The 17,500-nt window shown below is 36.9% G+C and overlaps 1 protein-coding gene across 1 annotated transcript; it reads left to right on the forward strand.

Annotated features, from left to right (window-relative positions):
• Positions 1-1,342: 1,342 nt before the first annotated feature.
• On the forward strand, positions 1,343-9,736 carry LOC136833571 (uncharacterized). Its single transcript, XM_067095778.1, has 2 exons — positions 1,343-1,489; positions 7,136-9,736. Exons 1-2 carry the CDS (start codon positions 1,479-1,481, stop codon positions 8,661-8,663), a joined length of 1,539 nt encoding a protein of 512 aa, XP_066951879.1. The 5' UTR covers positions 1,343-1,478; the 3' UTR covers positions 8,664-9,736.
• Positions 9,737-17,500: the final 7,764 nt, after the last annotated feature.

Raw genomic sequence — 17,500 nt, forward strand, 5'->3', positions numbered from 1 at the left:
ACCTAAACATCATACCCAGGTCTTACCAAAGTGAACAACAACAGACAGAAGCAGAGTCATTCAAACATTGGGAACGCATACCACAACATAAAAAAGTGCATATGCCTAACATAAAACTGGTGGCAGCTTGGAGGGATTTCGCCCAGCGCACATTTGAAAAACAATAAATGTTCACGGCCCTAGAGAAATTTACAGAGAGTGAAGAGTGACTGCACTAATAACTAACTCTCAAATTAAAAGCGCAAATAATTTCAAGTCGGTCTTCAGCAACTAGAAACATCAACACAGCATTAGAAGGTAGCAGAAGGGAACGAAGCAGAACGAAATATTCCACGAACCAGCGAAACTTTGCGTCGATCGGAGTGAAAATTGACAGCGGTAAATCTCTGCCAGTTTGAAGTTCCCGAACATTCGCAATAACAAGAAATTCAGTTTAATAATTAACTATTACAATAATAAGAATAATAGTAATAATCACGGCATAGAACAGCGGTGATTTTTATAAGAAGTATAACGAAATTTACGAAAGAATCGGCAACTCGCACTCACTCATTGCTGATAGCAGCAAGTGAAGGTCGGACGAAAACAAACTGTGTTGGCGGACGTATGAAAGTCGCTAATATCTACGTCAGTTCAGTGAACTTTTCTATCGTGTACGGACTTAAATACACGAAATTCCCACAATTTTTGGTCGCTAAAAAGGCGACTTGGCGGAAATTAGCGGTAGCAGAGTGGCGAAGAACGACGGCAACGAAAGATAGTGAAGAAATCGGAACGGCGATACAGTTTGGAAGTCAACGCGTTGAATAATCGCCCTCCCGAGAGGAAGTTGCGTCTTCAATCAACAGGAAGAAAAGACACTGGTATTTTCCACTATCGTTAACAACAATTTGGAAGGGATTCCAAATTTTTCTTCGATAAATTCAGCAAGTAACGGACTGGAAGTCGGCCAAGCTGTGCCGATTATCGCTGGAAGCTGACGACATCAGCGCTATCTTCAAAGTGCAAGATGACACGAAGCTATTTGAATAGTAATCATTCATTCCTAGTATCGGGGAATTATCAAGAGAATTTTTTTTCCTGTGAATTAAATTTTTTTTGTGTGCATGAAATTTTTATATAATTATTTCTCCCTGCAGTGCGCAAATAATTTTTTTTAACATAAATAATTTAAGTAAATTATTTTTTTTTAAGAATAATATTCTTAATAATATTTCCTTATTGTTGTACGAAGGAAATAATTTTTTGTTCATATTTAATAATTTTTTTTACGAAATAGAAATTTTCGTTCACTTGGTGATAGATTCTATCATAATAATTGTTTTGTTGTACACTTGGCGCAGCATTTTGCAGTGGAACCCAAACAATTGTAATGTCCAAAACTAATATCAGACTTTTTCAGATTGTGAGAGAGTCCTATGAAGGAATGAGTTGGGGAAATTGAAATTCTATTGTCAAATACAGTCAACTCAGCAAACATGCAATTGAAGTAAGTACCTGCTTCTCAAATTTTTTTTTTTTTTTATTTTTCATTCTTGGAATCATTGAATATTTTATTAGTTAATATGAATGAATCCTTTGATGAAGTAATTTTGCGACTGCAACAGACAAGGGGCGGAGACCAGACTCAATATAACCTAAGGCCTGTACCTGAACGACTTTCTAGACAAATTAATCCTAGTAATACTAGACCCAGACGTTCTCATAGTCAGGGTCCCCCACTTAGTTTACCGACAAATAGTGAGCCTAACACTTCCGTTGTAACCACTAACCCAACAAATTCGACTGTACCTAGACGCTACGTCATGGCACAAGCCGCGGTAATCACCCAAGCCACTAGATTTTGTGGAACGGTAGACCCAAGTAATGTAGATAAAGGTAGACTAGAAGAATATAGTGTAAATCGATGGTTGGCAGACACAGAAAGCAGAATTTCAGCTGCTGGTATCACAGATGAGAGAAAGAAAATAGATGAAGCACTCTTGTATGTTAGTATGGAACATGGTGATGCACACACAGTTCTTCATTCAGTACTTTTTAGGAAAATTACTCTGTTTAACGAATTCAAGAAACAGTGCTTACAGTTTTGGCAACCAGAAGCACAGAAAGATCCATGGTACAACATAGGAACTTTCCATCATCAGAAATATGAGGGTAATCACTTAGTTTTAGCCACTAGAGTAGAAGAAGCTATAGATAGAGTGACGACAGATATGAAAGCTGTAGGAATTGTTGTTGGAAGGAAGGATGACTTTGGTGATGATGAAACAGATTTAGCTAGTATATCCAAGGTACTTAGATATATGTCATTAGGACCAATCTACGATGCTTTGGGTAAGGAAGAAAGAGTAGCCTTAAAGAAGTACTGCGATAGGAAGCCAAATGATGGAATTGTACAAACCTTGATGTACATAGGAAAGTAAAACAGAATTCATCAAGTAGTAGTGCAGATTTTACAGGAACCGTAGCTAGTGGAAGCCCAAGAAATAATAGCAATCAGTCTAGTAGAAACCAATCAGGGCAAGGGAAACAGAAATTCGTTTGATAGAAACGGTGGGAACAACAATAGGAGATTTAATCAATCAAACAGAAACAATCAAGGTAGGCCGCCAAACAGAGGTAACAATGGGAATACCACTGGAACTAATGGATGTAACAGTGGAAATAACAGGGTTCCTGGACAGAGGGGGGCTAGTCAAGGCCAAAATTCAGGGAATAATAGACCACAGTCAAATAGGCAGAGACAAAATTGTGGAAATTGTGGTTATTCCAACCATACAACACAGAATTGTAGAAGAAACAAATGGTGTTCGAATTGCAATAAGATAGGACATTTGATCCAGAACTGTTGGTACAACAGACAGGGAAATTCTCAGGGGTCTCAAAATAACCACAATACTCAGCCTAATAATCAGAATACCTCCCCCAGTAACCCAAATCAAGGGGATTCTCAGTGACAATCACAGAGAGCACAGCAGAAAGGTCCATCCTTACAGAAAGAAATAGTGACATTGAATAAGGATGTATCCCCAACAGACATTACTCGAAGTACTGAAATAGTGTTTTCTGTAAAGAATTTTAATACGTGTCAGGAAGAGTTGCCTATCATACAAGTACACTTAGAAGGTGTACTGAGTTCCATATTGTTGGATACAGGCAGTACTGTAAGTATCATAGATAAAGGCACTTTAACAGAACATACAGGTTGTGAGCTTTCCCAAATGAGAAAATCCTATAGGACCATAAAGGGGATCGCTGGAAAGCAAATAAGGGTTCTAGGCAATGTCATTTTAGAGATAGAAATTCTAAATAAGAAATACAGGGAAGAATTTGTGGTGTTGGAAGAGAAATATTTTCCAGCTCAAGCTCTATTTTCCTTCCAGGCTATGAAAAGATGTGGAATTATACTAAATTGTAGCAATAGAAGAATAACTATCAAGGAAATTGATAGAGGAAATGTTTGCTCTCTTGAAGAAGAGGAACAGTTACAGATTAACTTGATCACTTTACCTGAGACAGCCTCATCTGAAGAAGTAGACATCCAACAGATAGAAATGGAATTTAATACTAACCCGGGTAGGACAGTGTGTAGAAATTCAATGATAGAAGAAATAGGAGAAGATAGTCAAACTGCTTTTCAAAGCCTAGAAGCCACTCAGGAGGAATTCTCAGATAGCAGGTATGAACCTGATGACTCAAGTGCACAACAAGTAGATACCTCCGAAGAACTTAGTTCTTTTTCCCAACCTGACGATCCTGACACGCTAATAGATTGTAGTCACCTAATAATAGGAGAAGATACGGAAGAGAAGTATCTCAATGAGGTGTTGCTGTTAGGCAACCTGAAAATGACAGAGATAGGTTCTGTGATACCACAAGATGAAAGTTCAGATGATACTGATGTCTGTTACACTGCCGATGTACAGAATGCAGAAGAAATCTGCTTAGTTAGTACTGCCGATGATAATCTTGTAAAATTTAGATTAAATAATAGCGTTATGCTGCATCCACAAGGTCTGACAAAGGTTTGTCTTAGAATTTAACAGATAAAAACCTAGGTGATACAGATGTGTTATTAGTTAATGAAGACTTACCAGACTTTGTGAAAATGGACAATTCCCTAGTAAGACTTAATGGTGGAAATTGCACGACTTATGTGTATAATTATTCTGACAAGAGACTAGAATTGCATGCCGGCATAGAATTCTGTAAGGGAATTGTGATTACTAACCCTTTACTAACCATAAGTGAAAAAGCATTTGTCTCTGTGGCTGACACAAGAGTTAAATTAGAAGGGAAGTAAATAATACAGATTTTCCTCATTGTAGGGACAGGTTAATACAGATATTAGAGAAATATAGGAATGTTGTAGCGGTAACAGGAGATAAGTTAGGAAGGACAGATGTCCTGCAGCACAAAATAGTCATAGAAGATGGTGCTAGACCCTTTTATGTACCTAACTACAAACTTCCAATAAGTCAAAGACCCATCGTAGACGAGATGGTTGAAGAGATGAAGGAAGATGGAGTCGTAATTCCTTCTAAGTCACCTTATAATTCACCTTTACTGCTAGTTCCAAAGAAAGACGGTAGTTGGAGGATGGTAATCGATTACAGGAATGGAATTCCCACACCGTCCCTGATCGAATGCCAATGCCAGTCATTAGTGACATGTTAGCTCAATTAGGAGGTGCCAAGGTATTTTCTAGCCTCGATCTACTAAGTGGATATTGACAAGTTCCTCTCGATGAAGAATCCAAGCATCTCACGGTACTCACAAAGAACATTTGCAATTCGAGGTAATGCCGTTTGGTCTTACTTCAGCTCCTTTAACGTTTGTACGTTTAATGCTGCAAATCTTAGGAGATGTTGAAGACGTATCGGTTTATCTTGACGATGTAATAATTGCTAGTAAGGATGTAGAGAGTCATTTCAAGACAATAGAATTAGTATTAGATAGGCTCAGAAAGGCCGGTTTAAAGGTAAAAATTAAGAAATGTCAGTTCATGAAGAAATCTCTAGAATATCTAGGACATGTTATCAGTGAACATGGTTTGAAAATGCAAGAAGGAAAGATTAAGGCTATTGTGGACTATCCAGCCCCAAGAAATTTGAGGCACTAAGAAGATTCCTAGGTATGGTAGGGTATTATCGACCTTTCATAAAGGGATTTGCTACCATAGCAAAACCATTAACTGAGTTAACTAGGAAAGATGCTAACTATGAGTGGAAAGATGAACAGGAAACAGCGTTCAAAACACTAAAGGATATGTTGATAACAGATCCTATCCTAGTTTATCCAGACTTCGAGAAGGAATTCTACTTAGCCTGTGATGCTTCAAGTACAGGACTAGGTGCCGTCTTGATGCAAAAGGATAAAACAAGGATGAGGACTGTATACTATGCCAGTAGAGTTTTGAATGCAGCTGAAAGAAATTACAGTACAACAGAAAGAGAATGTTTAGCCTTAGTCTGGGGATTACAGAAATTTAGGCACATTTTGTTAGGACATAAAATTAATGTTCTTACAGATCATAAACCCATTTGTGATCTTTTCAAGAAAAGGGCTTTTACCAATAATATGAAGTTCAATAGATGGTTCGTTAGCGTATTAGAATTTGCCCCAGAATTTAGATATTTACCTGGTAGATATAACACATTAGCTGACGCCTTATCTAGATCACAAGAAGAGAACGAGAAACAAATTACCACTCATAATTTCGCCTTCAGTTGTCAAATCACAGACCTAGATTTAGACAAAGTTCGTCAGGAACAACAAAAGGATTATAGAATAAGGGAAGTAATTGGTAACCTCTTGCAAGGTGAGGAAAATTCAGAGTTTCAATTGATAGATGGATTGTTGTACAAAACTTCAGACGAACCAAATGCTTGTTCACGTTTGTACATTCCTAATACACTAATACAGGACGTCTTAGAAGTAACCCATTCATACAAGTTATCAGGACATCCTGGAATTAAGAAAACATGTAGAACAATCACTAGAAACTATTTTTGGCCTCGATGTAGTGAAGATGCTAGTCGATTTGTTCAGAACTGCACCATATGTAATGTACATAAAGGGAATGTCAACGTCAATGCTCCTCTGGAAACGTATCCTTCAGAATTAAATCCTTTTCAAGTAGTCACAATGGATTTTTTAGGTCCATTTCCGAACACCATCAGAGGAAATAAACAGATTTTAGTTTTCATTGACTATTTGACCAGATACGTAGAAATTGTTCCAACCAGAAACAGAGAAGCATCGACGGTGGCAGAAGCCTTTAAGTCTAGAATCATAACCAGACATTCATGTCCTCAAGTTTTGCTCTCAGACAATGCTGCTGAATTTACTAGTGACATTCTAAAGAAACTGTGTGACTTTTATGAGATACAGAAATGTCAAATAACAGCACATAAGCCAAGCTCAAATGGAGCAGTAGAAAGAACAAATCGCAAAATAAAGGATGTTCTGAATACACTGGTAACACCAAACACTGAAGACTGGGACTTGACTCTCGAAGACATACAATTTACTCTAAACAACACAGTAAATGAATCAACAGGAGAAACTCCTCATTTCCTATTGTATGGCTCCAAAAGAGAATGCCAAATTCACTTTTGGATGATGCCGCACCACCCAGACGTACGTACAACTAGGAGGACTATATTGCTTGGAAGACAAGACGTACGTATGAGACAGTTAAAGTTACCAGGGCTATGTTAAAGGAGTTACATAAAAAATCTAGTAAGTATTACAATAACAGATCCACCATACCCTCGTTAACGGTAGGACAACAAGTTTATGTACTCAATCATGTTCTTGAAGGACCTAATACTAAAGTATCACCTAAATTCCGTGGTCCATATAGAGTTTTAGAAGTTTTGAAGTTGAATAAATTCAAGTTAATGCATGAGATTACCTTGAGAGAATCTATTGTACATTGGAACCACATTAAAGTAGTTCATTCAGAACCTTGGTCGTCTACCCAGTTGACAGATTTGTCTAATAAAGATAAGATAGATAATAAAATAGAATCTTCAATGACCCCAAGGTATAATTTGAGAAGGTAATGGCAAGTGCAATGGGAAACAAATGTAGTTGATAAGATTTTGACGGCTTAATAACATTATTTCAGCAAATGGATTGTTTGGTGGTTGGCAGCGAGTCAAATTGTGAACTCACTCGTACAACTAAGGAAGGGAGCCATCATCAAGGAACATGGCAAGGTTAAGATGATACAGGACCTAGCCATTGTTAAGATCCGGACAGAGTCCATTATCGATCAGAGAGAGCAGTTAGTCCAGCTGAGCAATCAGATCCAGGCAGGATTACACAGTGTCCAAGATAGAAATTTGTACGACATGCTCTTCAAGTTGCAGAGTGACATTGATAGTGTTATGCCAAGGAAAGTAGTAAAGCGATCACTCATACCCTTTATAGGCGTCGCTTTACACAATCTCTTTGGAGTGGCGACCGATGGTAATGTTGAAAAGCTAAAGGAAAGAGTGGCTCAACTTGAAAATTGGGCTTCTGAGCAGGGCACTGTCTATAATAAAGTAATAGGAAATGTCAATCAAAATCAGAAAATTATCACAGTGCTGAAAGAATTTGTGAATAGTGCACTCCATAATGTTTCATCAGAAATTGCTAGAATCCATCAAACAGAAATGATGGAGCAACTGCTCATAGAAGCAAGTAATTTCCTTCTGGAATACAAGGAATTACTCAATGCGATCATGATGGCAGGTAAAAACCTGCTGTCGCCTTTTCTGATAACCCCTAGTGAAATTGAAGCCATTATTCAGAAGTGTGTTGTGAACAACCATTTGAAGCCACTAGTAGAAAATATAGTGGACTATTATGGCATGATCACAGTGAAAGTAATAGCCAATCAAATAATCCTAGTGATCCCTTTCAACAATCCAGACATCAACTCATTGATGTCAGTCTATCCATTCCCAATGATAGTAAATAATAAGTCCATTGTGCTAGAAGGAACAGTTCGACACTTTGCCTTGCAGCATGATTCGTTCCTAGTGACCGAAATTCCCAAACATGAGTTCAGGGAATGTGTCATGCTTAATGATGGTGTATATGTTTGTAACATTGTGAATTTCTATGAACCATTGAGTGCTCTTCATTGTGTAGATGATCTTGTAAACAACAAAAATGGTAAGAACCATTGTAAGTACCTACCGTTTACAGAAACTTTCAAGGCTCAAATCATTGATGATGAAATTTTTGTGTTCTCAGCAAACAGATTGAATGCTAAGATTGACTGTAAGTCAAACAAAACAGAAGTAGTTTTCATTAATGTACACTCATTTTCATCTGCTTGTGAATTGGTCATTCTACATAATTTGTATTACAAACCTACAGTCTTCATGACGTACAGTTTGAATTTCACTAAAAGTGTACATCAGTTTGAAGTTATTAACGAATTTCAGCTTTCAGAACTGGAATTGGAGACATTCACAAAGCTAGAAGAGGTTCATACTTTCTTTCATACATATAAGACCGAGATTTCTCCTATCATGTCATTCATAAATGTCATTCTTTTGGTACTGTTTGCTTTCATTTCCTTTATAATTGTCAGGAAATTAATATTGAATAAGCTTACCATAATCAAAGACATGATGGACAGAATCCTTCCTAAAGAGTGATAGCGTTTACCATTGACTTGCACTTGAACATTTTGATGATTGATTTTTTTTTTTATTTACAATTTATGATTTCTTTTAATAACAATCAGATATGTTTATGATGTGTGAATTTTTACCAAGTTATCATGATTGATAACCAGAGAGTAATAGGCATTTGATATATTTACTTTGCCTTATTTTTCTGCATTTATTTTGAGTATTTGATATATAAATATATAATTGTCTTATTTTGTGTTTAGCACTATGATGCATTATAATATTTCTTGCATTTATTTGCTTACTAATGAATATTATTGACAGTGAAGTAATTGACTATAGTCAAGTTTTTCTTTGAATGTGTATTATAGGCATTCATATAATTTTATTTCCATGCACCTGCTTACATGACTACTTTATTCATTTTTGCATTACATTATTATTGCCGGGTTTACTTTAGTTGGTTGGCTTAGAGTTAATTGTTGTAATGATTTTATATGGTGTTGAGATGGTTAATCCTCTTACATTAATTGATTCAATTTATAGTTTTGTACATTGTAGTCAATGTAGGTATGTGGCCGAGTGATGTTATGCAATGAATTTGAGAGTATTTCTACAGTGAATAAGTATGAAATTCACTGATCGTAATGAGAGAGAGAGAGAGAGAGAGAGAGAGAGAGAGAGAGAGAGAGAGAGAGAGAGAGAGAGAGAGAGAGAGAGACGGTGTTGATAACTTGAAATGATGAGCCGTGAGACCAAGTAAATTGGAGTTTGACCACAACCAACATCGAGATATGGGAAAGTAAGGAGGAGCTTATAAGAATGAAAAGGTCAGCAAAATTGACCTGATTTGTCCTTTGCCAAAGTGGGAGTTGAAATTGAACCATTAAGATTAGAGTAGACTTCCTCAAAGAGGCGGAGTTTTATTCAACATAGGTCCAGAGTTCATTCTGATCAATTTTTAGTTAGAGTTAACTTGAACCCCTTTTGGGTAAGATCTGTGTCGCTCTCCTCTCTGACATCAAGAGAAATTTCTAAGTCCAGTGTGGCTGGCCGTGTGAACTATTTAGTGTTATAAGAATAAACTTAAGAAAGTGCCCGGCGAATCACTTAACCCCCTCCTGAAATAAGATATACAGTGTGAGAAGAATTATTTACCAAGTATCCTGCGTTCCTATGAGTTAACCAGAAGGTTTCGGCTATCGCAGAACATCATACCCAGGTCTTACCAAAGTGAACAACAACAGACAGAAGCAGAGTCATTCAAACATTGGGAATGCATACCACAACATAAAAAAGTGCATATGCCTAACATATATATATATATATATATATATATATATATATATATATATATATATATATATATATATATATATATATCTGTGTGAATGTACATATATATATATATATATATATATATATATATATATATATATATATATATATATATATATATATATATGCATATATTTATATGTAAATATATATATATATATATATATATATATATATATATATATATATATATATACATATATATATTACTGTATATGTACATACATTATATATTATATACATATATATATATATATATATATATATATATATATATATATATATATATATATATATATATATATATATATATATATACACACATATATGTATACATGAATATATCTCTACTATACATTCATATATACGTATATATATTTATATGTATCTGTATATACAGTAAATGTATGTATATGTATATATATATGTACACACACATATATAGATATATATATACATACATATATATACATATACATATATATATTCTTATGCTGTGGTTTTCATAATGCAGTAATCTCCCCTCAGTCAAGGTGTGTATGTGTATTGTTATATACTGTATGGTTTATGTTCAGATGTGCATATGCCATAACAGAGTTAGCGTAAAGTTAAAATGGTTGCACACTGTATGGTTTATAAAATAGGACGATGTCTGGCGTGGAGAGAGACAGAGCGGTTGTTCGCTATAGAGAAACGACCTGTGATAGTCAATATACAAAGCCACTGAAATAACACGTTCTCGTATGACTCCATTAGTGTACAAGACGTTGTTGGGAGGTATCAGGAAAGTTGCCTAACATCATTCAGGAATTTTCCATGAGATGATAATTTTCATTCTTATTATAATAACCAGAGATTCTTTTGTTCTGTAACTGAGTAATGATAAATAGTATTTTTAAAATAAAAATCTCATCTAAAACCCATCCACGCACTCGTAGTGCCATGCACTGCCGTCTATAGACACCCATACAGAGGGCTTCATTGAGAGACCATTATCCGTGCGGAAAGGAGCTGCGATTTTGCTCCCCTTCCCTCTCTCTCTCTCTCTCCCGCTCTCAGGACTTTGTATGTCCTGTTGTAACGTAATTGATAATTTTGGTAGACAAGGGTCACTCGTTACTTTTAACTCTTTAATTCCTTAGTAAATGTGTCCGAGTTATCTGAACAGTGTATTTTATTGCGTAACAGCACCTCGTAACCACGAAGCATTTGGTACCAAGGTATTGTAACATAATTATTGGTTTTTAGTGCACTAAAAATATTTACAGTGGTTCTATGCAAATCTAAATTTTCTCTTTTTAATACTTTTTCATGTTGTATGTTTTATGCTTTATCTTTTGAAGATTTTATATATATATGTGGTGTGTTTGCTATTGCCTTAATTTTTTGCTTTACATTTTTTGATATCTAATTTTTGGCAGAGTATATTTCTGTCTCTTTTGTATCCACATTTTTGTTTAATTGCCTTATTTTGTTTAACACTTGGGAATTAATTTACGTGTATTTCCGTTCAATCAAATTTTGTTACTTGACAATTTAAATTTTACTGGAATAATTTTTTTGATTAATTAATAAATTAATTTGATTTAATTCTGACTGATGATTAATTCAGATTTAATCCAATTTTGTTTTGTTTTCAAGTAATAATAAATGTCATGTATAATCTTTGAATTTAGAAATAAATTTTTTGTATTTAAAATTGTTATATCAGAGTTTCATTTATTGACCCACCAGTAATTTTGCTTTGAATTAGATATAGAGCAGTAAGTGAGATGTTTCCCTTCAAGTAATTGAAGTGAGCTCGAACCAGGGAAATAAAGTGATGCCCTTTGATTTTACCTCACACCTGTTTTAATGAACTTCTGCTTTCTTTCATGATTGATAAGTTTTATAAGGGATCACTGTTGCCTTTAGAGAAATCAGTCGTTTTGTGTATGTGATGAGGGTTCAGGTGTCTGGCAGCCGTGAGGTAACTATAATTGTCGAATAAATGGTAAGTTTGGTAATCAAATATCAAGCATTTAGATATCAGGTTTAATCTGAAGATCAGACACTGGACACTTCGTCACATATATAAATGGTGCCCAAGACCCCGGGAAAACAGATCACAAATATCACTCTGGTTTATACTGGTGGTGTTAGGGACATATTTTATTAGGAGAGTAACCACATAGTTGTTTTTTGCATTTTATCGTGTTGAATTGTTGTCATATTGAATCGTTAGTTGGGTAACTGAGAAAAATGGCTCTATTCGACGTTCAGGAATTTTTAGCAAACTCCTCCATCCAAGAGTTATCTGAAATCACTCTGACTAAAGCACAGTGGAGTGAGATAGCAGTAGCATGTGATGGTCAGGTGTCTGCCAACATGGTAAAGGCACAAATAAAATTCATTGCAATCCAAGCATTGATGGACTCTGGTAAAATAGATGAAGAGTTAGGAGAGGCACAGGAGTTGTTGAATGCAGCTGAGGCCGAGTTTATAGATAAACATGAGCAAAAGAAAGAGAAAGGTGATGCAGAAGCAGAGCTTAGACGTATAGAAGCAGAAGGAAATTTGATTAAGCTGAAAATGCAGGCAGAAAGAAAGAGAAGACAAAGAAAAACGAGAAAGAAAAGAAAGAGAAGAAGAGAAAGCTGCTGAAGAATTAAGGAAAATAGCAGAAGAAGAAAGAGAGATAGCTAGGCACATGAGAGAGATGGAAAGGTTGAAAGCTACAGCTGAATTGCCCGTAACACCATCTAACCCTACTCAAGGTAATTCAGACCCTGTATTTGATGTAGTAAGAGTGCAGAAGTTAATTCCAAAGTTTACAGAAGCAGCTCCAGATGAGTTTTTTGATCACTTTGAAAAAGTGGCTGCAGGTATGGGATGGCCAGAGGATAAATGGTCAGTCTTGTTACAGAGTGTTCTCATTGGTAAAGGAAGAAGTGCCTATTTAGCCTTATCAGCTGATCAGTGTAAAGAGTACAAGGTACTTAAATAAAATGTGCTACAAGTTTACCAGATGACCGCTGAATATTATAATGAAAGATTCAGATCTTTGAGAAAGGATGACCAGATAACTTTCTTGGATTATACCTACAAAGTAAGAAGATGTTTCAAACGATGGTTGGAGGCTGCTAAAGTTAAAACGTTTGAAGATCTTGAAGAATTAGTTGTTCTTGAACAATATCTTAGGGGAATTCCTGAACACATAAGAGCCTATTTGAGAGAGAGAGAGGTGAATAAACTTGACAAAGCTGCTACACTTAGCGAAGATTATAACATCATTAGCAGCAAAAGGAACTATAATGTCAAGTACCAGAATCAACGCACAAGTTTTAGGTCTCATCCAAATTTCAGGAACAGATTTAATGGGAATCCTACAAGTGGTAATGCCAAGTCAATGCAGGATAATATCCCTCAGCAAGCTAATGTAAAATCCTCATATAATAATGTTGCAAGGCAATTACAGAAGCCTGGTGTTGTCTGCTACAAGTGTGGAAGAGCAGGTCACTTCAGTTGGGAGTATCATCACACACATCGGCAGTCCAAACCAGTTGGTCAAGTAGTAAGAGGTGACCAGGTGAAACAGACTACAAAGAGCAGTGTGGGGAGGAGTCAAACTCCAGTAAAGACTGAGACCAAACAAGCTGAGTGTTTAGCAACCAGTGGAAATGTAACTTCAAGCAGTGAGTGGCTGAGCAGTTTGGAGGCTTTTAAGCCATATATCTATGAGGGTATGCTGACCACTCCAGGAGGAAGTGTGCAGGTACCAGTCAAGGTGTTACGTGATACAGGGAGCAACCATAGTTTGGTAGTCCGTGATGCTCACCCCCAGTTGGAGGAGAATCTTACAGGAGATTCAGTTATTTTGAAGGGTATAGGAGGAGAAGAGGTAACTCCTATATGCCGCTTACACCTGTCATGTGAATTAGTGACAGATATTGATTTTGCTGTAAAGGACTCGCTGGCTGTTGAAGGTGTACATGTTCTGTTAGGGAATGAAGTTGGTAGTGTGCCATTTGTTCCTTGTCCTATAGTGACAAATAAACCATTGAGGATTAGTCCTACGGTAGATTTGGAGAAGAATAACCCCCACCTGTTTCCTATCTGTGTGGCTACTAGAAGTATGAAAAGGACTATGCCTGTACGTGAAGAGACTGAGGATTTACCCTCTCAAGAAGGATCTAGTGAAGGATTGTTGAGCCTAGAAGAGTTGTTCCAGGGAAATGATGTTTCTCCTAATGCTGACCAAGAAGAGGTTTCCCAAGAAGAAACTGTTGTCCCTGAAGAGACTCTGAGTAGTCAAGATATTCCTGAAGATAACAGTGAAACTACAGTAGCTGAGTTAGCAGATATTGAGAGCTCAATCCTTGAAGTTGGTCAGGTGACCAGAGAGAAGCTAATGGGACTGCAGAAGGATGCATCATTAGCCGAGTTGTTTTTCAGAGCTGTTGATCAAGAAGAGATGCAACAAACTCCTACCTGTTATTATCTGAAGGAAGGTTTGCTGATGAGGAAGCATAGACCTGCAGATATACCAGGAGATGCTGAATGGGGCGAATATCATCAAATTTTGATCCCATGTCCATTGAGGAAACAAGTAGTAGCAGTAGCTCATGAGTCTGGACATATGGGAATCAAGAAGACTGTGGAGAAGATCATGAAATATTTTTTCTGGCCTGGACTTCACAAAGATGTTAGCAAGTTCTGTCAGGAGTGTCATACCTGCCAGATAGCTGAAAAGCCAAATGAAACCTTCAGAAAGCCCCCCTACAACCTATAGAAGCTAGAGGAGAACCCTTTAGCATGGTGATTATAGATATGGTTGGACCACTGCCAAAGACGAAGAAGGGTCATGAATATCTGTTAACACTGGTGTGTCCTGTGACAAGATATCCTGAGGCAATCCTTGTTAGAAACATATCTGCCAAGATAGTTGCTGAGAAACTAGTGGAGTTTTTCTCAAAGTTTGGGATACCAGAGATTGTACAAAGTGATAGAGGAACCAATTTTACTTCCAAACTGTTTCAGGATGTGATGAACTTGTTAGGAGTGAAACAACAGTTATACACTGTGTATCACCCAGAGACTCAAGGAGCCTTGGAAAGGTTTCACCAGACATTGAAAAGTATGCTGACTAAGTATTGTTCTGAGTCAGGCAGAGACTGGCATGTTGGTGTACAATTGATGTTATTTGAAATTAGGAATGCTTATCAAGAAAGCATGGGTTGTTCACCTAACGAGATGATTTTTGGTAGAGAAGTGAGAGGACCGTTGAAAATTCTTGCAGAAAATTGGGAAGAAAATCAAGCAGAAGTCCAAGGAGAGTATGTAAAGAACTTGAGGAAAAATTGGAAGAGATTAGAAAATTCTTTTTAGAAAATCTGAAACTGAGTCAAGAGAAAATGAAAAGGAGATATGGAGATATGATAAGAAGACTAAGCTAAGAAATTTTAGTGTTGGTCAACTAGTGTTAGTGTTTTTACCTGTCAAGAGATTTCCCCTTTCCAACAAGTTTCAAGGTCTTTACAAGATAATTGAGAGGTTAAGTGATAGAGCTTATGTGATTGAAACACCAGAAAGACGAAGACGAAAAAGGAAGATACATGTAAACCTCTTAAAACCTTACTTCTCCAAAACCAAAATGGAAACTGTGTCAATAACCCAGGCAACTTCAGCTACAGAAGACAATGATGGATATGAATTGGGAGCTGAAAGCAAGATGAATTATTCTTCAATTTTGGAAAATTTGGAGGATAAACTGAAACATCTGAGTTTTGGGCAAGGTGGTGAGTTGTGTGAAGTGACTAGAAGCTTCACAGAACTATTTGCAGATGTACCTAGGTGTACTGATCTGACCATGCATGAGATCAAGATCCAAGAACATGGCAGACCATTCAAGCAGAGAGCTTATCGCCTATCAACTTATCATTGAGATGTTTTGAAGAAAGAAGTCGAATATTGGTTACAGCATGGATTAGCAGAACCCAGTTCAAGTCACTACAGTTCTCCATGTGTATTAGTGAAGAAACCAGATGGCTCGTTTAGGATGTGTACTGATTATAGGAAACTGAATTCCATCAGTGTGGCTGACAATTATCCCTTGCTTCTTATAGATCAGTTACTTGATAATGTTGGGCAAGCCAAGTTTGTCTCCCAGATAGACTTGTTGAAGGGATACTATCAAATTCCCTTAGATGAGAATGCTAAGTTGCTGTCAGCTTTTATTACTCCTTTTGGACTGTATCAGTATACTGTTCTGCCATTTGGTCTGATGAATGCACCTGCAACGTTTCAACAAGTGATGGATCAACTGCTAGGGTCCATAGAAGGAGTAGGTGTATATCTGGATGACATACTCATTTACTCTACAACCTGGGAAGAACATCTGAAGATCCTGAGGAAAGTTTTCAAGAAACTAAGGGAAGCAGGACTAACAGTCAACCTAGAGAAGAGTGAGTTCGGGAAGGCAACTGTGCAGTATCTTGGGTTTGAGGCTGGGAAAGGCCTTCTTGCTCCAGTAAATGCTAATGTAGAAGGTATCCATATGGCTACCCCACCTACTACTAGAAAACAGCTACAGAGATTTTTGGGCATGGCAGGATTCTATCGACGTTTCTGCCCAAATTTCTCAGCTGTAGTAGCCCCCTTAACAGACTTAACTAGTCCTAAAGCTAAGTTTGTTTGGACTACCGAATGTCAAGAATCCTTTGAGAAGGTAAAAGCCCTTTTAACTTCAAGACCAGTACTTCGGGTTCCTGATTTCAATAAGAAATTTGTGATACAAGTTGATGCCTCTGACTGTGGAATTGGAGCTGTACTACTTCGAGAAGATGAAAGTGAACTTTTGCATCCCGTATGTTTCATGTCTTCGAAATTGAAAAAGCATCAGAAAGTGTATTCAACAATAGAAAAAGAAACTCTAGCCTTAATCACAGCACTGAAAAAGTTTGAAGTGTATGTGAAAGACATAGGAATGAAGAAATTTTAGTGCTGTCTGATCACAATCCACTCACGTTTTTACAGCAAATCAAGAATCACAACCAGAGACTCACCCGGTGGTCTCTGTGACTGCAACCCTATAATATTAAAGTACAGCATATTTCAGGTAAGAACAACATGGTTGCTGATTACTTATCCCGTTGTGAATCATTGGATTCAACCCTGGGATAACCAATCTTCTGGGGGAGGAGTCTTATGCTGTGGTTTTCATAATGCAGTAATCTCCCCTCAGTCATGGTGTGTATTTGTGTATTATTGTATACTGTATAGGTTTATGTTCAGATGTGCATATGCCATAACAGAGTTAGCGTAAAGTTAAAATGGTTGCACCCTGTATGGTTTATAAAAAGGGACGATGTCTGGCGTGGAGAGAGACAGAGAGCGGCTGTTTGCTATAGAGAAACGACCTGTGATAGTCAATATACAAAGCCACTGAAATAACACGTTCTCGTGACTCCATTAGTGTACAAGACGTTGTTGGGAGGTATCAGGAAAGTTGCCTAACATCATTCAGGAATTTTCCATGAGATGAT

This window comes from Macrobrachium rosenbergii, chromosome 51, assembly GCF_040412425.1.
Source record: "Macrobrachium rosenbergii isolate ZJJX-2024 chromosome 51, ASM4041242v1, whole genome shotgun sequence".
In the NCBI taxonomy this organism is placed as follows: Eukaryota; Metazoa; Arthropoda; class Malacostraca; order Decapoda; family Palaemonidae; genus Macrobrachium; species Macrobrachium rosenbergii.